The 24245-nt window shown below is 43.2% G+C and overlaps 1 protein-coding gene across 3 annotated transcripts in view; it reads right to left on the bottom strand.

Moving 5' to 3' along the window:
• LOC126248714 (endothelin-converting enzyme homolog) overlaps positions 1 to 24245 on the bottom strand; it is a 392778-nt gene that overhangs the window by 244312 nt on the left and 124221 nt on the right. For all 3 annotated transcript variants that reach the window (XM_049950013.1, XM_049950015.1, XM_049950016.1), the window contains exon 2: positions 10068 to 10175. In XM_049950013.1, the coding sequence (XP_049805970.1) occupies positions 10068 to 10175 (108 nt within the window). The remainder of the gene's footprint in view (positions 1 to 10067; positions 10176 to 24245) is intronic.

Raw genomic sequence — 24245 nt, 5'->3', positions numbered from 1 at the left:
ATCTCTGCATTGTGCACCAAGGACATTATAAGCGCTTCACATATGCGTCTGCCATCCGAGAACAAGTAATTGATCCCCTGAAACATTCTGTGTTATCCCGCACCATTGGACGGAGATTAGCAGCAGCCAGACTAGGAAATTAACGCCCCACTTGTACGGTGCCGTTGACATCGCAACATCAGAAGCTACATTGGGGGGGGGGGGGGGGTCGTGACCAGGAAGCATGGGCTGCTGATGAATAGTACTGCTTATTATACATCGATAAATTGCAGTTCTGTACTACCATTGATGACCATCGTCGACGAGTATGGCGGTGACCTCGGAAGGGGTAACATTCTTCCAATGTCTCGGAGAGGCACTGAAGTATTGCTGTTGGTAGGATGATGTGGGGATCCATAGCGTGTAACTTCAGGTCACTAGGGAACTCTGGTGGCTCGACAGTACGTCACGGATGTCCTGCGTGTTACCTCTCAAGCGACAGTGTCGTGGTGCCATCAATCAACAGGACAATCCTCGTCCACACATAGCACGTATGTCTACGAAATCTCTGCATGATATTCCGGTGCTCCCGAGACCAGGAAGATCGCCAGATTTGTTCTCCATAGAACATGTTCTTACCAATTCGGACTAACCTAACCTAACCTAACCTAACCTAACCTAACCTAACCTAACCTAACCTAACCTAACCTAACCTAACCTAACCTAACCTAACCTAACCTAACCTAACCTAACCTAACCTAACTCCATCCCAATGCCAGTATCGAGGTTATCAAAAACTAGTTACAACATTTGTGGGCCAGCTTGCCTCAGGAGAGCATACAACGGCTTTATGACACCTTTCCAACCGAATCAGTGCATACATCCAGGCCAGAGGGTGTGCATCGTCGTGCTTCTAAGTAGGCGCATACCGTCTTTGTAAATTCGCCTCGATTTTATAGTAACTAAAATAATATCATATACACACTCAACCCGTGAAATTTGATTTCATTTCCTCCTCCCGTTCCCGGAGCTTCACTTTTTTCAGATAGTGCATTTATGTTCACTGGATATTGTTTATTGACTTGTTGCTATGATATTACACTGACTGACCAAATACATTGTAAAGTAGTGAGGACAGGTCGAAACAGTGCCAAGATAGCTCATTTGATAAGTGCACTGCCCCAGCAAAAGCAAGGTTCCGAGTTCGTGTCCTTGTTCGGCACACAATTTTAATCTGCCGGCAAGTTTGAAAACATCACACATTCAGCTGCAGAATGAATTATTCATTCTGAGAACACTCCCATAGACTTGGCTAAATTATTCCTCAGTAAGTACTCGTGAACCTTGGTATGCAGGAGAACGTCTATGAAATTTCAAATGAAGGGTGGTACTAGCAAAAGTAAATCAGGGTTGTGAGTCGTTCCTGGATATCTCAGTCAGTAAGAGCACTGCCCGAGAAAGGCAATGTTCTGGGTTCTAGTCTGTACGACCAGAGCTGGTGCAGTTGCCGGCTGTTGTGAACACAACACTGCAGGCGGTGGGACTGACCCGCTTGCAAGAGGGAGATATGTTGGTTCGGTAGCTGGCGGTTCGGCTTATATTATATCATGAACGGTGTACATTGATGGAAAAGCATTGGCAGGTTACATCGAACCCTACTCTTTTTTTCTGTATTTCCCATGGTCTGGTCAATTCTGGGTCTATTTTGTCTGCATTCTTGTCATGCGCTGCTCAGCAAATGTTTGTAAGTAAATTTAAAGTATCTTTAGCTCCGTCACATTCAGCACCTTTATGAGTCTCTTCACAATGAAAACACTTAAGTTAGGGATGGTGCTCTCTACTTTCGTGTGTAAATCTCAAACAGTTCAGATATTGAAAGACGAATGGTAGAAAGTCAACAATACTCTGTCTTACTCCGTGAGTAGGAAAGTAAACTGGTCTGTTTTGCGACTTCAGTGTTATTAAAAGTACTGGAGTAGGACTATTTGAAATGTTGGCATTTACTGTAATATTTCTGATAAAGCACTTAAGGGTACACTGTTGAAGATAACTTCCAAATTTTCTTCTGCAGGCTCTATACGTTGCTCTGTTGGCATGAAAGATGAAATGTTAACCTCCATATCACTATACTGAAAAATGTGACTGAGAACTAAAGCGTCTGCAGCATCTCCAGAACCGGTCTCCACTGTTACGCGATTTCGGTCTAATGATATTATTATATTTGCGATGTATTTATTTATTGAGGGTAATCTTCTAGATATTAGGTTGGTTCAATTTCTTCTACATGATCGACAATATTTATTCATCCTACTACACAGTGTGTAACTGACCCAAATCGTTGTCCTTGTTCTCAATGAAAATATAAAATGGGCTAACGCCAGACTGAGCGTGCACATTTACTTGGCGTACCGATTGTGCCTCGATCACTTACCGGTTCTGCATGTGCTACAGCAGCTTCCGTGTGACGTGTGTCTTCCTTACTAGAGCGGCATCCGGTGTGACTTTCTGCATCTGCACAAAGCATTTTACCGCTTTCCTGCGCGTTGTCGCTGTCATTCATCAATCGCTTCCGCAAGCTTTTCTCATGACTTGTCATTTCGACGTCCTCAGCTTGCCTTAGATTACTGTCGATTCTGTCCGCAGTATTTAAAGTTACCATTTCTGTTGCACTTAGTTACATAATCTACACTTCTTTGTTATCATGTCCAGTGTAGCGTGAGAATGCTAACTTTGTTGAGAGATACTTAGATCTTGCTGTCTTCACTATACGCAAGGTAAACGAGAAAACTGGCTTGCTGTGAGCGGAACAGTGCCGTTCCACGTCAACACCCTCCGAAGGTGCGGAGCAAACTGGGCCCAGCTGGTAAGCCTGCTTCCGGTAGCATTCGGCCACGGACGTGCAGTCACAGCTACCCGCATAGGCAGGTTGTTGATTTGCATCAGCCTGCCAGGTGCCGCATTCGACCGCACACAGTGTATCTGTTTGTGAGTACGTCAACTACTGATCATGGAAAAACCAGTAAGACACAACGCGCTAAGTTTTGGATTTCCTTGCGGAGGCAAAAGACTTAGGTCTGCGAAACAGCTAAATATATACAGGTTGAGGCTGATAAAACAGGCCATCGAACAAATCTCCAGAACAAGTAAACACAGAGGGAAGCAGAACTCCATCCATTACTAGGCCTACTCTTGCACTACCCATATTCGATTTTGTGTCTACAATCTTGTATCCATTTGACCAAAGCCCTGTTCTGCCAACCAACACACTTACCTAATCTCATTATATTTAATTTCTACCTATCCATTTCTCTTTTTAAACGCTCTGACCTATCTACCTGATTAAGATGATGTAACATTCGACGTTCAGACCCGTACGACACTAGATTTGAAACTTCCTGACAAAACTACGTGCTGGATCGGGTGTCAAACCTGGGACCTTTGCCTTTCGTGGACTAATGCTCTACCGACTGAGCTATCCAAGAACGACTCACGACACGTCTGCATGCTTTGCTTCTGCCATTACCTCATTTCCCATTTTCCAAATTTCACAGAAATTCTCCCACATATCATGTCCCGCAATAGCCTTTCTTCCAGGACTGTGAAAGTATAGAAGGTAGGAGCTGAGGCACTGGTGGACGTAGAGCTATGTGGAGGGGGGAGAAGGTGGAAGAGGAGAGGGTCTTGTGTTAGTTGTGGATAAGTAGCTCAGTCGGTAGAGCACTTAACGGCGAAACGCAGAGTTCCCCGTTTCGATTCCTAGTCCGGCACACAGTTTTAATCTGCCAAGCAAACCAGCGCACACTCTGATGCAGAGCGAAAATTCATTTTGTAACACCAGATTTGTCTTTCCCGATGACTCGATTCTCCTGAGGAGTTCCCCACCGGAGATACGAATGGAGGATATTTTACCTAAAGAATATTTTACCCAAGAGCATGATAAGTCGGCGCTACTTCCGACTGGAAAGGTGGTGTGCGTCACCCGACACCCCTGGTTACCTCAAGTAAATACGAGGACATATTTAGGGATGCAAACTGTCACCTGTCCAGAGGACTTGATTTTCATTAGCCGGCGAAACAAAGCACGCAATGTACAAAATAACGTCCGAGAACACAAAATGAGACATTTCGATCAAATAGAAATTAAAGTCTCACAGGCGGAAGAATTTTACGTTCAAAGAATGAAAATTTGAATTAGAAGGTTTGAAAAATTATTAACTATCAAAAAAGGAGAAATTTGATATTTAAAAAGGAAAATACTGTAATTGAGAGAGATATTGTTGGAAAATTATAAGAATGTTCCTTTTCAGTTTTGTTTTCAAGAGTAAAAATGTTTTGGTTGAAGAGTGACAGGAATAGATGGCCATGAGCCTGCATCGTTGAATGTGAAATTAGTGAGCGTCAGGTTGGATCCTAAATCACGATGGGCGGACGCGGCTTTGAACCGTCTTCCTCCCGAAAGCGAATCCAGTGTGCTAACCACTGCGCCAGCTCGCTCGGTCATATTTCCGTATAGGGGTTCCGCGGTTTATCAATAATACAGGTCCTGCAGTTTATAACTAATATGGGCCCCGTATGAGTTTCAGTCGTCCCTAGATGGAGTTATAATTTAGGGTGGGGCAGGTGGTGTATGTTACAGTTCATAGGATGGGTAGATCTTCGGGATTATATCATGGACTGCCCGAGGGAGGTTTCAGAATTGATATGAGAAGTATTTCGTTGTTTGTAGATGAATAGGTGTCGTGTGCCACTATACAGGATGTTTCAAATGTTTTGCGTCAAACGTCTAAGGGAGATGGGTCACATCAATGGCAACAACTTTTGTTAGAGACAGGATGTTCGCTGATGCTTCCAGGTGACGCAAGGAGTCTTTTATTATTAGTTATGCTCCTGAAGGACGGCGTGGCTTCGACACTCTGCATCGGTAATATGTAATGTGTGTTGTCTATAAGTCAGTCTCTGCTCCACGTGGAAAGGGTAGACCGAGCTCCTAAAAAATGTTTCTCCGCTTAGAAACACTTATTTTTAAGGTTCTCTTGTTTAAAATCACTCTATCGATTTATTGGGGTAGGCGCTATACAGATGCAGCACACCTTGTTAGTAGAACTTGGTAGGTCGGTGAAATATCTTCATCCCCAAGCCGGAGAATTCAATAAAAAGACGCCTAGCGTCGCCGGGAACTGTCACAGAAAATTTTGTCTCTAACAAAATTTGTTCCCCATGACGTGATCCATCATCCCTAGCCATTTAGTGCAGAGACTTTGAATCGCCCTGTATGTGCGGCAGCAGGTTGGAATTGTAATGGGTAAGCAATCCAGTAGTAGTAGAGTAGTAGAGGGGTTTTGTGGGCGCACAAGGTAAGCAATCCAGTGGTATATTGGGACCCAAGTGCACGGGAGGCATAGGATAGGCAAAGGTACTCTAGGTACTTGCGGTGATGTAGAGATTTTATAAACTACTACAGGGCAAGGCCGGGAAAGGTAGTCGGCTGAGTGAATGTCGTTCAAGGGTTTGGAGAGAGAAGCAAAACTTGAGAGAATCGGACGTTAATTCTACATTATCATAGATGAGAATGGGTTGGGTGAGGGTCTTGCATGTATACATCACGAGGGTGTATTCCGTCTTCCCGCACGAAACTCAAGTCAGCGAATGCTGCCTGTGACGTTACTGGGAAGATACAGCAGCAGACCGAACATTACTGCTAGCTGCAGTCTGGCAAATAGTAGTGGTTTCGTGTGCGGATAGTTCGGTGGTATGGTTTGTCGTTGCTACTTTTCTGGTGAAAGTTGTAGTTCAAGAGAAATAAATTAGTGCAGGCATAATTGTACTGCCACTCATTGCATCAAGGTAGCCCGTAATACACGGGATGCTATGTTCATCGTTTATCGGGTTCTGTTCCTGTTTCAGCCACATTAGTAACACTAAAATAAAACGAGGATCTCGAGAAACAATTATTAACAATGAAGTTGAGGCTATCATCATGTAACGTTTTACATAAGTATAAAATGAAACATAAGACTGTTAGTAATGACGTACATGTTATTTTGTCATAACTTTTCATACCAGAGCAGATTCGATGTTTACTCAAAAATGGAGAACTGTTATCTGAAGTACAGTCTTGTGTCGTTAAAAATTCAATAGAAGTAGAATTGATGGCTGAATTATGTTCCCAAAATTATAACACCATCAGAGAAAGGATTAGCGTTCACGTTCCGATGAATATTATAAAGAGCGTGATGCTTTTTACTTTTATCGTTGTCAGACTATAGCAGAATGCACCAAGACCGAAAAGTATGTAAAAATTATTCGTTAGTCTGTTCAAGCTAGCATTCAATATGTGAGTTGCCCCCAGGTTTCTTAGATCGCTGTGGGGACCAATGACTAAGATCACGGAGGTCAAAACTCATTTCCAGAATGCTTTGTGTCTTATCCTACTTCCTACAATCAAGGCACAACAAACTGTCAAAAATCTTCTTAAAATGAGATTAATGTTGAGGCCGTATTCAATTTGTACGGAAATCATCTCACCTTTGGTGTATCTCGAGTTTCACAAGTATCGTTTACGAGTCCCATGAACTTATCTTTACGTTTTCTTTAGTATATATTTTCTCAGCTTGCACGGAGTGATGTGAAAGTAACTGTTCAGCTGTCCCCACATTTTGGCGAGAGTGTCCAGGAATACTTAGATGTGTTTCTGAAATATGAAAAGGAATTGAAAGCTCGTTCTTCAGATGATCCAGAAGATCTTTTATCAATTTGTTTGTCATGGTCATGACACCTGCAAAACGTGTCCTTCGTCCAGTAGGCCTAAATGGTTTCTTGGCAATTTCAACAATGAATGTGTTACAGAATACCCATACGATTCTGTCACGAATCCGATGGTTTGAGAATTAAGTTTTATTTATGAATAGCCCAAGTTACTTCCATGCATTCCTTGGCTCCCTTGTACCAAGTAACAGTCACAATGGGTTGTTCAGCTCTTTCGATATCTTTTATTATTCTTTCAAAGAGCTCAATAGTCATTGTGACGTCGAAGACGTATTATACTGGCTGTTTCCATGCCGAAAAGTAGCTGCAGGCCACCACCGGAAACTAAAGTATCGCATCAGCACATGTAGACTATTCGATTATCAATATTTTATCGGAGGTAAGGAGACGTACCTCTTCGAAGATTTTAAACAGTTCTTCTCCAGCTCAAAGTAAGTTGTTTCGTCCACGTCTGTGACGTTGAATGGCAAATAAAAGGATACTTCTGTCTCCTCAAATAATAGTATGCTTTTGAACAAACCAACCCAGATTATGAAAACTCTCCAGTCAATTATGCGCCAAACTAGGTGCCACTTTAACCGGTAAATCGTGCTATAATAACGCCAAAGATAGAAGCGAAGACGATTTGTTTCTAAATATAGCATGCAGTTGTTCAGTATTTCCCAGTGAATATTAGGCTCTCAACACACTGAATTACCCCACAGGATACATTGTCTTTAAAGGAAAGAACACTGATAATTCACTGGGAGGTGAAATAAGAAACCGCCTGCCTGCTACTAAAGGAGTCGTAGATCATGACAGGATACTATCATTTTTAAAGAAGGCCTCATATCCCCATTACCAGAATCGCTGATTACATTGTTAAAGTCTAATATATCAAACATCGTTTGAAGTAAAATCACCGTTATACACTGCTGGCCACCGTAAATGCAACACCAAGAAAGACAAGAGGTAGCACAACACAATTTACTTTGTAGATAACATGTTGACCAAGTATCAAATGATTACGTTTACAGATGTCTGTGACATGTGGTTCCTGCCAAAATCAGTAGCCAGAGTAGCCGCCATTGTTGGAGATCACCGCTGCCACACGTCTCGGCATTGAGTCAAAGAGACCTTGGATGTGTTCCTGGGGTACAGCAGCCCAAGCAGCTTCCACACGTTGCCAAAGATCATCTGGTGTGGCAGCTGGGGATGTAATCTGGGTCACTCGTTGACCAACCATGGACCATATGTTTTCTATCGGCGAAAGATCCGGAGAGCGAGACGGTCAGGGAAGCAATTCAATCTGGTTATTGACGAAGAACCTTTGGACAATGCGTGCCACGTGTGGTCGCGCATTATCCTGTTGAAATATGGCTGTGGCCGAGCCCTGAAGGTAAGGAAGGACAACTGGCTCCAGCACCTCGGATGTGTAGCGCCGGCTATTTAAAGTACCGGCAATGCGTACTAGAGGCGCCCCATACCATAATACCCGGTGCAAGACCAGTGTGGCGGTGCATAATGCAGCTGTCCAGCATCCTCTCTCCACGGTGTCTCCACACTCGAATCCGACCATCGTGGTGCTGCAGACAGAAGCGTGCCTCGTCAGTAAAGACAACGTCATTCCATTCTGCCGTCCACATCCGTCTGTCATCACACCATTAGCGACGGAGACGTCTGTGGTTCTGCGTCAATGGTAGACGAAGCAATGGACGTCTTGCGGACAGACCACTCTGCTGTAAACGGCGTCGAATGGTACGCGCAGACACTGGATGATGCGTTACAGACGCAATGTGCTGTGCTATGGTTCGGGATGTCACTGAGCGATCCGTCACTGCCATGCGCACAATTTGCCTATCAGCACGTGCAGTGGTGCACCGAGGTGAATGCGATCGACCACGTCGGTCCGTCGTACCCTCCTGCATCCAACGGTCACATATCCGCATTACAGTTGTTTGGTTTCGTCCAACACGACTAGCGATTTCTCTGTATGATAATCCACAATCTCGGTAAGCCACTATCCTTCCTCTGTCGAACTCGGATACTTGATCAAAAGATGTTCGCTGTTGTCTACGAGGCATAACTGATCGTCTTGTGAAACAACCACAAGGTAAACACATGTGGCGAACGCACACTCGTCGAAATCGCCAAGCCTTAAATGGCGCTATGAGGTGGCGCCACAGGCGCGCGTGATGTGCGTCTGCGCTGAAATTCTAATCAGTTGCATATCTCATCGCTGCAAACTCATGGTGTAAATTTCACTTGATTCGGATGCTTCCTTCAGGGTGTTGCATTTACGGTGGCCAGCAGTGTATATTAGCTTGGGTAGCATTTGTGATGTGACATACTACTGTGGTTAAAATTTTATTTTTTCTGTAATATATTTTATGTCGATCTGACAGTTATTACAAATGGTAAATATATGTAACTGCGAAGACGGTTTAAGTGCGCTGTGCAACGTTCTACTTCTCTGAGCATTCTAGTTCTACTTTTAACCCTTTTATTATATACCATTTCAGTCCCACTAATTAGAACAGTATTTTTAAATGTTCCAGAAGTACAAGGTATGATTATATATCATCAGCACGAGAAATACACCGAGGAATATCACAGTCAACGCTTAGCACAATGGAGAACTGAAGTCCATGGCACTGTTGTCTCTCTGGTGACGACACAGGGAGCTGGTCAATGGCAGCGTATTAGCTTGAATTGTCCTATCTGTTAAATTTCTACTTTCTTTCTTTCTTTCTGTTACTTGTGCCGTTTTTCCCGCGGATACACAGGGTCGGCATGGTTAATCGGATGTGGCAATGTTAGTTGAAGGGGTGGCCGGATGCCCTTCATGCCGCCACCCCGAACCAACTCCCCCCCCCCCCCCCCGGGAAGGAATTAGCGTACCCCAACTGTCTGCGACTAGTGTAATCCATGGAATATTGCGAAAGTGTGCAGATGTCTGCGAGCCGTGTAACTGAGGCGGGACGTGGGGACCAGCCCAGTATTCACCTAAGGGGATGTGGAAAACCGCCTAAAAACCACATCCAGGCTGGCCGGCACACCGTTCCTCGTCGTTAATCCGCCGGGCGGATTCGATCTGGAGCCGGCGTGCCTACCCGAAACCAGGAAGCAGCGCGTTAGCGCGGTCGACTAACCGAGCGGGTTCTGTTAAACTTCTACCTACTTTGTGTAAATAGCGTGGTCGTGTACGCACTCCCTTGGTCCAGCTATAAATTCTACGTAGTAGTCCTCGATTTCAGTAAGATAATGTGCGCCCACCAAGAACACAGCAGGTAAGAACCAAAAATGCGGCTGTACATGAAGGCCACGGTGAGAGAAAACTTTACCATGCGGAATCGGATCCGGGGGCCGCCGGGCGTCGAAGTGCCGGTCAGCTGAACCGACCCGACGCTGCTGGCGTCGTCGTCGAACTCCGCCTGCTTGTAGCGGGCCATCTGCAACAGACAACACATTCGCTACTTACACTGCCACACGCTTTCATCTAAGTTTGCTATACGTAAGCGATTACGCCTCGCTTATAATGTAATCGCCTTGCAGATTACAGGTATTTTAGTTTTTCTTTTTTGATATGCGCCCTGGCAAGTATAGTCAAGATAACGCCAAAGTAAAGTTTTTGATAGCCGATGGTTATAATTAAAGTGCAGCTACTCACAGAGATCCAGTGAGGGCAGTAATTATCATATGGCAGCGAAACTTGGTAGATAATCTAATGCGTTAACACGGAGACGAATAACGCCTATCTACCTATCACATAAAACGCTGAATTTCATTTATTGGATACTTCTTGAATTAGTTTGACGTCTTATACTCTTTGTAGTTAACCTCTTGCTACTACACTTTTTTGAACCAAAATGCTATTCTTTTCACAGATAATAAACCCAAGCAGTTTTTAAGTCTTTTCAATAAAATTTTGTTACCAAACTGAGCATGTGGGCAAAACACGATGTATGACTTTTTCCCCAAATGCTATTTCTGCTCCTTTACTGATGTCGTTATGGAACATGTTCAAAAAAGATTCGTTTAAATAACGAAAAAATAATTGACTGATGTGTCAAGTAGTATGGTTTTCTTTGCCATCGAAGGTCAATATTTTGTCTTTAACATCGATGTTACAAAGTTTCAAAGACTTCAAAAATGGCTCTGAGCACTATGGGACTCAACATCTGTGGTCATAAGTCCCCTAGAACTTAGAACTACTTAAACCTAACTAACCTAAGGACATCACACACATCCATGCCCGAGGCAGGATTCGAACCTGCGACCGTAGCAGTCGCGCGGTTCCTGACTGAGCGCCTAGAACCGCTAGACCACTCAAAGACTTCAGTGTCGATATTGAAACATAGATGATTAAACTCCTGACATCAATATTTTGTAAATATCGATGATCATCGAACGTCCGTAGGAGAAATTAACTTGATCACGTGACTGATTGTGAGTATAGTCACCAGTGCTTGTTGTTACTTCGAAACGCAAGCATGGAAAGTGTTCGCGGAACATGCTTTCGGTTGTTGTCGTTCTGATCTTCAGTCCGTAGACTGGTTTGGTGCAGCTCGCCACGCTAGTCTCTCCTGTGCAAGCCTCTTGGTCTCTGAGTAATTACTGCAGCCTACATCCACTTGAACCTGCTTAGTGTATTGACTCCTAAGTCTCCCTCTACGATTCGCCCCCCCTCCTCCCCCCACCCCCACCCCCACACACACACATTTCCCACCAACACCAAATTTACGATTCCTTGATGCCTCAGGACGTGTCCCATCAACCGACCACTTCCTTCAGTCAAGGTGCACCATAAATTAAATTTCTTCTAGATTCGATACGGTACTTCCTCATTATTTATGTGGTCTATCCCTCTAATCTTCGACCACCTACAGCAACACGACAATACAAAAGCTTCTGTTCTTTCCTCGTTTGAACTGCTTATCCTGCACGTTTCACTTCCGTACAAGGCTATTCTCGACAGAATACCTTCAGAAACGACTTCCTTACTCTGAAATTCGTATTAGATGTTAACAAACTCCTCTTTTTCAGAAATGCTTTTCTTAACATTGCCAGACGGCATTTTACATACTCTCTAATTCGTCCATCTTCGGTTATTTTGGTGTCCAAACAGCAAAACCCGTCTACTGTTTTAAGTGGTTCATTTCTTAATCTAATTGCCTCAGCTTCGCATGATTTAATTCGTCTACTTTCCGATTGCTCCAGGTTTACTATCGCTGATGTTCATCTTATAATCTCTTTTCAGGACACTGCCCACTCCGTTCAGCTGCTCCTCCAAGTCCTTTGCCGTCTCTGACAGAATTACAATGTTATCGCCTAACCTCAAAGTTTTTATTTCTTCTTCCTGAACTTTAATTCCTACAACCCTGTCTCCCTTCCTTCTCAACTACTGGTTTCCTTTATGTCCTCCGACTCTTATAACTGCAGTCTGATTTCCGTACAAGTTGTAAATACCCTTTCGGTCAGGTATTTTACCCTACTACGTTAAAAATTTCAATAAGAGTAGTCTAGTCAGCCTTTCCAAACGCTTTCACTAAATCTTCAAATGCTATGACGGTAGGTTTGTCTTTCTTCAACCTGTATTCTAAAATAAATCGTACGTCGTGGCCGAGCGGTTCTAGGCGCTTCAGTCCGGAACCGAGCTGCTGCTACAGTTCAAATGGCTCTGATCACTATGGGACTTAACGTCTGAGGTCATCAGTCCCGTAGAACTTAGAACTACTTAAACCTAACTAACCTAAAGACATCACACACATCCATGCCTGAGGTAGGATTCGAACCTGCGACTGTAGCAGTCGCATGGTCGCAGGTTAGAATCCTGCCTTGGGCATGGATGTGTGTGATGTCCTTAGGTTAGTTAGGTTTAAGTAGATCTAAGTGTAGGGGACTGATGACCTCAGATGTTAAGTCCCATAGTGCTTAGAGCCATTTGAACTGCCTCACAGTTCCTACATTTCTCCGGAACCCAAACTGATCTTTCCCGAAGTTGGCTCCTACCAGTTTTTCCAGTCTTCTGTAAATAATACGTGTCAGTATTTTACACTCATTGTTTATTCAACGGATGGTTGTGTAATATTCAAGCTTGTCACCATCTGCCTTCTTTTGAACTCGAAATCTGAACTTTCCCTCCCTCCCTCCTGGGAGTAAAAACGACAATGCTGACACCTGATCAGGTCTTCAGTTCGCTTTGCCAGGTAATACATTAATCTCAAGCTTAAGATCCATCAACGCGATTCGCACAATGCTTGAATTTTGAGATTTGCTGGCAAGTCCTTCGGGTGTTGCACTTTTTGCGTGTCACTGCAATTTCTCCTCAACTGTTGTATTAACGGAGCCTAACTGTGACATTAATGCTATTTTGTCTTTGTGAGGAGGAGCTAGGCCAGCAGGGGCAGATAAGCGGCGCAGACCGTTACAACAAGTGGCACTTGAAGGGTCTGGAGGTCGGCTGGCGTGGACGTTCCTCCGCGTGTAATGACGAAGACGGGCGCGCTGCACGGTTGCCACTCGCTAGCGTAGCCTAACACACAGCTCTGTCAATACAACACGAACGGCTCGTTTCTAGACAATGTTGTGAGCATCATGTGTCGGCCAGCAACTGCAATACTTTGTACTTGGTAAAACACGAAGAGTACGGTGCACAGAACAAGATAAGTTCACACTTGTATAATTCTAGTGGTGTGGTATGTCGAACAATATTTTTAAAAAAATGAACGCCTTTTTGAATATAATTTATTCTCTGTCACACTCGCTCACAGTTTAAATGCAAAATTACCGGTTTCAGATTTCGCCGGCCGTCTTCAGACCATACGACAGACGCTGGAGCCCATTCCGTCCGCTAAGGAAACCACGCAGTCGATTCCTCAGTGCTCGGCGTGAACTGCGGAATCCGTCTTACGATCTAATGATTCCCGGTGGCGACCGAAATAGATGCTTTCGTATTGAAATTGTGTGTGTTTGTGCCGGAAAATTAAATTATTTTCAAAACAAACATTTGAACAGTTACTGGCGTCTCCAGAAGAACTGAATTATCGTTCTTTTCTAAATGAACACATCTACATCTACATGGCTACTCTGCAATTCACATTTCAGTTCAAAAACTGGCTCTGAGCACTATGGGACTTAACTTCTGACGTCATCAGTCCCCTAGAACTACTTAAACCGAACTAACCTAAGGACATCACACACATCCATGCCCGAGGCAGGATTCGAACCTGCGACCGTAGTGGTCGCGCGGTTCCAGACTGTAGCGCCTAGAACCGCTCGGCCACCTCGGCCGGCCACACTTAAGTGCCTGGCAGAACCATCCATCGAACCACTTTCACACTATTTCTTTAATGTTCCACACTGTAATAGCGCACGGGAGAGACGAACACTTAACGTTATCTGTATGAGCTCTGATTTATTTTATGACAATGATCAGTTCTCCCTATGTAGGTGCGTGTCGATAAAATATTTACCTGTTCACAGCAGAACGTTGGAGATTGAAATTTCGTGTAAAGATCTCGCAGCAACGAAAAACGCCTTTGTTTTAATGATTGCCGCTCAAACTCGCATAGGTATTATATACGTGACACTCTCTCGCGATAATACTAAATGAGCTACCCTTCTTTGAACATTTTCGAAGTCTTCCGTAAGTTCAATCTGATAGGGATCCCATACTGCCAGCAATACTCCAGCAGAGGACGAACAAGCGTAGTGTAGGTAGTCTCTTTAGAAGACATGTTGCATCTTCTAAGAGTTTCGCCAATAAAACGCAGTCTTTGGTTTGCCTTTCCGATAGCACTATCTATGTGATCGTTACAAATTAAGTTGTACGTACTTGTAATTCCTAGACATTTAGCTGAATTTACAGCCTTTAGATCTGTGTGACGGTCGCAGGTTCGAATCCTGCCTCGGGCATGGATGTGTGTGATGTCCTTAGGTTAGTTAGTTTAATTAGTTCTAAGTCTAGGGGACTGATGACGACAGATGTTAAGTCCCATAGTGCTCAGAGCCATTTGAGCCCTTCTGTGCGACTTATCATGTAAACAAAATTTAACGGGTTCCTTTTAGTTCAAAAATGGCTCTGAGCACTATGGGACTCAACATCTTAGGTCATAAGTCCCCTAGAACTTAGAACTACTTAAACCTAACTAACCTAAGGACATCACACACACCCATGCCCGAGGCAGGATTCGAACCTGCGACCGTAGGAGTCCCGCGGTTCCGGACTGCAGCGCCAGAACCGCTAGACCACCGCGGCCGGCCGTTCGTTTTAGTACTCATGTGAATAACCTCTGACATCGAACTGCCACTCTTAGCACCATACAGAAATCTTGTCTATATCATTTTGCAATTGGTTTTGATCTTCTGATGACTTTATTACACGGTAAATGACAGCATCACCTGCCATCAATCTAAGATGGCTGCTCAGATAGTTTTCTAAATCGTTTATATAGGTTAGGAACATCTGAGGTCCTATAACACTTCCTTGGGGAACGCGAGATATCACTTGTATTTTATTCGATTACTTTCCGCCAATTACAACGAACTGTGATCTTTCCGATAGAAAATCACAATCCAGTCGTACAATTAAGACGATACACATACTTTTTGTACCATCAGCTGCCTTCGCCTAAGGCGCTAATTCTGAATGACCAGTTAACACGAAGAACGACCAGCGTGAACAATCATTTACCCAATACAGACGATTTCTTTAGATGTATAATCACCGTGGACGGTTACTGTATGTATCTCTATGACCTCGAGACAAAGTAGCAAAGCAAGAAGTGAAAATATGTGGATCACCTCATCCGAGAAATTAAAAAAAAATGAATACAATACTGTAGTGCCTTTCTTATTCCGAATTATGATGCAAAGTTTCTGTGGACATGCATGCGTGTCCGAAGGAACATTGCATCGTAATTCGGAGTAACACAGGCACTGCAATATCGTATTTATCCGCCGACACCGGGCAAGTGACTTTCAAGTAAAATGTGCCCCCTGTACGGGAATATACATAATGCATGTACGAGTATATGTTGTAGACACATGGCTGACGATATAGGGAAGTTTGGATCTGGCCGTGATTCGTGCTCGGACCGCCAAATGGTGAGGGAGGTGACTGCTCGTGATAAGCGGGAAATCCGGGTTCGAGTCCCGATGCGGGACAAATTTTCGTTGTCGTCATTCCATTATACGGTTGGTGGTATTCCATATTTACAACTGCGAATAATTCCATGTAAAAAAATGAAGACTCAAACACCATAGAACAAAGTGGAAGTAAATGTTTTTTTAGGACGGGACTGGCATGGTGTGATACTAACAGATTATGCTCGTATTCTTCTGACATGGCTCCCAGTGACTTGTACCTCTTTCCTAGGATGAAGAAACCATTGCGAGGCACGCATTTCGAGAATGACAATGAGGTGATTTTCGTAGTGTGGCGGTTCCTTACACTCAAAATGCAGTTATACAATAAAAGTCTCCCCCAAGTCAGCCATCATTAGAAAAAATATACTCCATTGAAGGTTTAATATATATGGAGGACTGACACCATCGCCACTGTTCTTTGAGCTGATAATAGAAACTTAATGATCATCCGGCGTAATGGTCCATCATTGATCGATGCAGCTGAACTGCACTCAAACTGTCGAGGGACGATAAACGATTATCTAATCTCAATGACAGGAAATAACTTCATATAACAAAACAGTTCGAATTTTATGTGAAATTAAAAAGCAAACATTTGGAATACTCTCTCAACAGCGCAGGATGTGTCAAAAAAAGCAAGTAGCATCCTACTATCCTCGTCCAGTCTTCATGATTTTAGATTTCCCGTGATTTTCCGATATCACGTAGTTCAAATGTCATATCAGTCCCTGTCGAAAGAATACGGCCGATTTCCGCCCACTGTTTTTCCTGGATGATTGTACACTTCGACTCTATTGACTTGCTTTACGACTCATCAAACCTCAATCTTGACAAGAGCTGTATAAGTAGGTGTAGAAAATTACCTATGAAAATTGTTCACAATATTTATAAGTTCGATTTAAAGGATCAGTCACTGCCTTGCTTAGAGTAACAAGGACTTGTAGCGTCACATGAGCGAGTTACTTCGCATTCTTGAGATGGAGGACTCTGAATGCCTAAGAGAGATGCTTTAGTTTGTGAAACTACGCGACACGCGCAGTAAACTGTGCTGTCCTGCAGCGCACTTCAACTGGGGGTGTTTCATAGAAACCTGTGAATCACAAAAACACGCGTCGCAATGTATTACGCTACCCTGTTTCGCATGCGTCCCAATATGAGTCTGGTCTTAAATCGATGAATCACGTCAGCAAAGCTTACGTGATTTGTAGCCAGCTAGCGTATACAGTAGTCCTTCCTTTGCAGTAAGAGGGGGTATCCACCCATCTATGTGTATCCGATGCCCCATTATCATTCTGGGTCCTGTGGTGGACGCTGTAACGAAACTAGGGTAACATTAGTAAAAACTGTATGTTAGTAGGTTTTGCAAATTTCTTGTTGTTTTTACTGTTAGAGACTCTATCTAAGCTCATACATACTTTCCACATGCGACAACAATACAATTCGGAGAGTATTTCTTTGTCAATTTGTTCCTTTTTTTCTGCCAAACTCGCGTACTGCCAATGAATAAAGTCCACCTAAATGCCTTACTATGTCTTAACCTCCTTTATCTTGTACTTCTGACGAAAGGACAGAGGCAGCCGAATCATTCTACAGTCTATCCCAAATTATGGTAAACGTACACTATGTGATCAAAAGTATTCGGACACCCACAGAAACATACGTTTTCATATTAGGTGCATTGTGCTGCCACCTACTGCCAAGTACTCCATATCAGCGACCTCAGTAGTCATTAGACATCGTGAGAGAGCAGAATCGGGCGCTCCGCGGAACTCAGGGACATCGAACGTGGCCAGGTGATTGGGTATCACTTGTGTCATACGTCTGTACGCGAGATTTCCACACTCCTAAACATCCCTAGGTCCACTGTTTCCGATGTGATAGTGAAGTGGAAACGTGAAGGGACACGTACAGCACAAAAGCGCATAGGCCGACCTCGTCTGTTGACTGACAGAGACCGCCAAGAGTTGAAGAGGGTCGTAACGTGTAATAGGCAGACATCCTGTATTTTTGTTATTCCTTGCTTAATATAAGTAGACTGAAGAATGTGTTGGTAACGGTAATTCTTTGCATCAACATCTGTACAATGTTGTAGTTTGTTATACTTCAAAATATTACGAGACTTTTAGTTATAAAAAGATTGTGCTCCTGGAGTAGCGTTGCTGCTTCGTAAACCCGCCTGTGGCACTGGAATGGATTATACATGAATTATTATTAGAAATTAAATCTTATGTTTTTATATAATTATTAAACACGTGGCAAACCTCCAGGGACTGGTATGTGTTTTGAGATCACTTTAGAGTGACGATCGACAATGAGTCTAACTGTGGGAAAATGGAAGTTAATTCAGATGAGTGGAAAAAAACAGCTTTATAATGTTAGAATACAGTATTAGTGGTGTGCTACTTGACACAGCCAAGTCGATTAAATACCTAGACGTAACGTTACAAAGCATCATCAAATGGAACGAGCACGTGAGGTGGGTTGTAGGAAAGGCGAATCGTCGACTTCGTGTTATTGGGAGACCTACCAGTACATCTGAAACGCTGCATAAATGAAGGAGACCATGTACAGAACACTTACGCGAATCATTATTGAGTACTTCTCGAGTGTTTGGGACCCACACCAAGTCAGATTAAAGGAAGACCTCGAAGCAGTTCAGGGGCACCCTGCCAGATTCGTCACCGGTAGGTTCGACCAGCACACGAGCATTACTGAAATTCTCCGTGTACTCAAATATGAATGCCTGGTCGGAACAAGACATTCTTTTCGTTAAACACTATTAATAAAGTTTGATGAGAACCGGCATTTACGACTGACTACACGATGATTATAGGGCCAGTAAGATACTTCTCGCGTAAGCACCACAAAGACAAAATAAGGGAAATTAAGACTCGTACGGAAGCATATAGACAATTGTTTTTTCCCTGTCTCCATTTGCGAGCGGGTCAGGAAAGAGAATGATTAGATGTGGCGCATGGTACAGCCGCCATGCACTGAAAGGTAGCTTGCGGAGAATGTGTGTCGATCGATGTAGATGAAGAACTTACAAGCACATAAAACTACCTACTTTATTTTTCTACTACAATATTTTAGTGATAAAGCGTATAAGTTGCATATTTTCCCATTTTCTATAACGCAAATAGCATAAATAACTTATTTGAAAGGTGTTTTCCATAGACTGAATTCAGTTTTACATGATACAGACTATATATCTCATTAAGTTCCTTTTTTCTGCGACCCACCTGAATCCATGGCGCATCGAATCTCGAGCGGAAAATCCTGGACGCACCAGTTCAAGTGACATACTGGATTTCACAGTACGTCTAATTCAGGCAGGCCAATTGATTTCCGATTGTTCGTGTGTGTAAAGTTTCCCAGCAGTTCAGTGTTGTGAGTGTTGCTTCTGATGTTCGTTTCATGGGGTACAGTTTTTATTTTTAACTGCTAGTAGAAAATGATTTCACCATACCTAGATTACGAACGAATTTGTCGATAAAACTGAAGTAATACTTCAAAATCACCAAATTTGTTCTTTAGTGAAAGAGCAATAGTGTTTTTTTTTTTTTTTTTTTTTGTAAGCTGTATGATAAAATAGTAGGCTTCAAATGTCACAAGTAATGCAGAACCTAGGACAAAAGCATCAGGTAGCGAAGAGTTCGTCAAATCGGTGGAACCAACGTGTTGCAGAATTTAACAAGGGGTGTATTTTACGGATTCGTGCGAAGCTTGAGTTATTTTAATATACTTTTCGTTGAGTTAAACAACCCCCCAGATAAATGTATTTCTGTTCAGATTCACAAGACAGCGGACACCCGACGAAGCAACATTGAGAAAACCGAGTGAGGTGGCGCAGTGGTTTGCACACTAAACCATATGGGACCGATGTCATTGCTTTTTGGTCCCATCCCCCGATCAACCACCCAACCAACAATTAAAAAACTCTATCTGTCAATACGTTTCACTGAAACCATGCATCGAGTTTGCGACCTGATTGGTAGATAAATTGGAAGTATTTGTACTGGAGCATTTTCAGAGGACGGTGAGTATTCTCCGTCATTCCTGTTACATTGGCACGAGCGGGAAACATTCAGCGATTCGTCCAGTGATTGAATTTTTAAGGAATCCATGGAATTAAAGATCTAACAGCATTCGCTAAGATGAAGTTGTTCTACTTTTAACAGATGGAAAAAGGAGCCAAGGGATTACGAGCAAGCTATTCTAAACCGATTCACGCTGTCACGTCATTCATTTGTTGCATCGTATTTGCGAGAAAATGCGACTGGTTTTGTTAAAGCACAATACTGAATTGAAATCAATCACAATATTGCTACGGAAATAGCCCTAGCCCGTTGTCCCATTCAACGATATTTTATGAAATTTGCGCTCCAACGCACATTTGAAATCAGACTTTACACAATAGCAAATTTTAGATTTTGTATGAAGGCTATCAAAGCACTAGAAACTTTTGATTTGCTTTTGACTGAAGCAATACGCGAGGTCGTCAATGCCTTTGTAGCGCTCGGAAACGTAACCGGAAGTAGGCCGACACAACGGTACAAAAAGCTCGTTCCTATTTGAAGGAACACGACGGTTTCGAAACTGTGTGTTCCGTTGCCGCTGCTGCGCCAAGCGGTGGTATTTCCGCATCGCTTCCTGAAGGCATATCGCTTTATTTAAATGTGAAAGGCTGACATGTGCTGTGGAACGCTCTTTTTCACGTTGTAGGGAAATCGTCACTCTGTAACTGACAACCAAAGCATGGTGTACAGCACTGCTTTTCCTACAAATTTTTATCGCGTGAAGTTAGAAGGTTGTCGAAGTATAAAAATAGGGATTCAGTCTAAAGGGGTGCAGGTCAAACATAGGACGAGGATGGACCTAGGAAGCATTGGCACTCTAGTTGTAAATAGTCGTAGCTGTGTTGGGAAAGACCCAGAACTCCCAGCGTTCATAAAAAGAACCGAAGGAGATATCATACTTAAAGCTATCTAAATCCGTAAATTAGTTCAACCAAAGTTTTTACCAGTGATCTAAAGGTGTTCAGAAAGGATAGATTAAGTTCAGTAGTTGGTGGCATGTTTGTTGCTGTTGCAAGTAGTTTATCGCGTAATGAAATTGCGCTGGTTGCTGGGATTTACAGTGGGGAGGGGTTATACTCGACAACTGGAATAAATTAATAATTAGTTTCTTTACCGACCCCCACCTCCCAGCCCCCAACTCAGATGATTTATACACTGAAGGGTTCGAGAAAAATTTGAGTCTCATTTCGAAATGATACCCGACTCATACAATTAAAGTTGGAGGTGACTTCAATCTACCCTCGATATGTCGGCAATAATACATGTTTAAAGTCGGCGATAGGCATGAAACATCGTCCGAATACGAACTAAATGCATTCTCCGAAAATTATTTTGGGCAATTACTTCAGGAGTTCACACGAAGTGTAAATGTTTGCGATAGCAAACTAGGCCTCTTGACAACAAACAGTCATGAACAAATAGTGTCAAGACGGATACAGAGATTAGTGACCACAAAGTCGATTTAATGAGACTAACTACCGTAACATCCAAATCCACCAAAATAGACGCAAGTATGTAAGTTAATATAAAAGAACAGAAAAAAATTTGACTCTCGCGTTCTTAAGAGACAGTTTCAAATCCTTCTAAAATGTAAGCGTAGACTTGATGTGACTTAAATTCGCAGAAATAGTACTGACAGCCATTGAGAGATTGATACCAAATAAATTAATAACAGACGCAACAGATCCCCATGGTGCACAAAACAAGACGGGACGCTGTTGCTGAAGCAATGAAAAAACATGCTGGATTTAAAAGGACACAAAATCCCCAAGATGGACAATGGCTTTACAGAAGCTCGGAATTTAGCTCGGCCTTCAAATGGTTCAAATGGCTCTGAGCACTATGGGACTTAACATCTGAGGTCATCAGTCCCCTAGAACTTGGAACTACTTAAACCTAACTAACCTAAGGACATCACTCACATCCATGTTCGGGGCAGGATTCGAACCTGCGACCGTAGCGGTCGCACGGTTCCAGACTGTAACTCCTAGAACCGCTCGGCCACTCCGGCCGGCCTCGGCCTTCAATTTGAGATGCTTTTAATACTTTCCACATTCAAAATGTGTTTCGAAATCTTACAGAAAACTAAAGAGATTCTGGTCATATGTAAAACACATCAACGGCAACACACAATGAGTACCTTCGCTGTAACCGAGCGAGGTGGCGCAGTGGTTAGCACACTGGACTCGCATTCGGGAGGACGACGGTTCAATCCCGCGTCCGGCCATCCTGATTTAGGTTTTCCGTGATTTCCCTAGATCACTCCAGGCAAATGCCGGCGATGGTTCCTTTGAAAGGGCACGGCCGACTTCCTTCCCCATCCTTCCCTAATCCGAGCTTGTGCTCTGTCTCTAATGACCTCGTTGTCGACGGGACGTTAAACACCAATATCCTCCTCCTCCTTCACTGTACTATAGCAATGGTAGTGTTACCAATGACAGGGGCACTGAAATGCTGTTACTGTACATGGTTTTCCGCAATTATTTCACCTTCACCGAAGAAGATGCAATAAATATTCCAGATTTCAAATCAAGAACAGTTGCCAACATGAGCAACTTCGATGTAGGTACACTCGGAGTAGCGAAGCAACGTAAGTCACATAATAAAGGCAAGTCTTGCGTTCCACATTGCATACCAGTTACGAACCTTTCGGAGTATGCTGATGTAATACAGGGTGTATCAAAAAGAATCGTCCGATCTGACACGCCTATATTTCTGAAACTAATAAATATATGCAATGAATTTTGTTTTTTGATTAACAGGAAACTCAAAAAGATTTTTTCGTACCTTTTAATAGGTGTTAAATACGCCCCCTTAAGATGTACGATATAAATCAATGCGGTATTCAAATTGTTCCCACGCTGCAGCGAGCATGTCTTGAGTTACAACTTCCACAGCTGCTTTTATGCGATGTTTCAGTTCACTAATTGTTGTTGGTAACGGAGGCACATAAACAGAGCCTTTTATAAATCCCCACAAGACATAATCACATACAGTCAGGTCTGGTGACCTTGGAGGCCAGTAATGTAAGTCCGAATCATTTGGTTCAGTGCGACTGATCCATCGTTCACTAATCCTTTGATTTAAAAATTCCCGCACTTCCAGATGCCAGTGTGTCGGTGCCCCATCTTGTTGGTAAATGAAGTCGTTCGAATCAGTCTCCAACTGTGGTAAAAGTGAGTTCTGAAGCATATCGAGATATGTGCTTCCTGTAACACTGTTCTCGGCAAAGAAAAATGGACCATACACCTTTTCCCGTGAAACTGCACAAAACACATTAAAGCTTGGAGAGTCCCACTCATGTTGTACAACTTCATGTAGTTTTTCCGTACCCATATTCTCACATTATAACGTTTCACCTTTCCATTTAAATGGAACGTTGCCTCGTCACTAAACACTAAGTGTGGAAGAAAACTGTCATCCTCCAACTTCCCAAGAACGAAATTACAGAACTCCACACGTTGTTGTTTCACACCTTAACGAACATCTTGCAGTAGCTGAATTTTGTATGGTTTCATGTATAAACGTCATCGCAACACACGCCAGACTGACATCAGGGGCAAGTTGATCTGTCGAGCTCCACAGCAAACGGATTTCTGAGGACTCCTTGTGCAACTATGGCGGATGCGTTGGACGTCCGCGTCAGACATTCGGGGAAGGTTTTTTTTTTTTCCTTTATCGTAATTTCCATTCCCCATCAGGGGTGGGCTGGCAGCAGCATAAGCACAATGCTCTTCAGCCAAGAGACATAAATAGACAGTAAGACATTAAAACAATATAAAGATCGAAACATGACGGAATATGGAAACAAAAAAGATGGAACATAAGACAAGAAAGCATACAAAGCGGTGATTGTAAATCAGAGATAAAAATCTAAAAAAGTATGTTACACAAACTAGATTAAAAGGCACCAGACAAAGTGCGGCCGAAGCATAAAAAGTCGTAGAACGATGAAAACAGCCACGTGACAGATGGCGTAGCACGGAACAGTCTTGGACAGTAAACAGGTCGAGCACACAATTAAAACCACATCACTAGATGACACTGTATAAAGACACGGAAACACAACACTAACACAGCACACTGATAACGAATAAAAACCTGTGAGGATATGCCAGGGGGTGGGGCAAGGGAAAAGGGAAAAAGGGAAAAGGAGGCGAGGAGGAGGGGAGAGAAAGGGTGATGATGTGAGGGGCACGCCGAAGGAGGCCTGGAGAAGGAAGCGATGAGAGAGGAAAACAGTCCAGGAGGGAGTGCAGGGACTCAGGGAAGTAAGGAGGAAAATCCGCTCTG

Source organism: Schistocerca nitens, chromosome 3 (genome assembly GCF_023898315.1).
Source record: "Schistocerca nitens isolate TAMUIC-IGC-003100 chromosome 3, iqSchNite1.1, whole genome shotgun sequence".
NCBI lineage: Eukaryota > Metazoa > Arthropoda > Insecta > Orthoptera > Acrididae > Schistocerca > Schistocerca nitens.
Note: the sequence above shows the minus strand (reverse complement) of the source record. Positions and strands in the feature narration are given on the sequence as shown.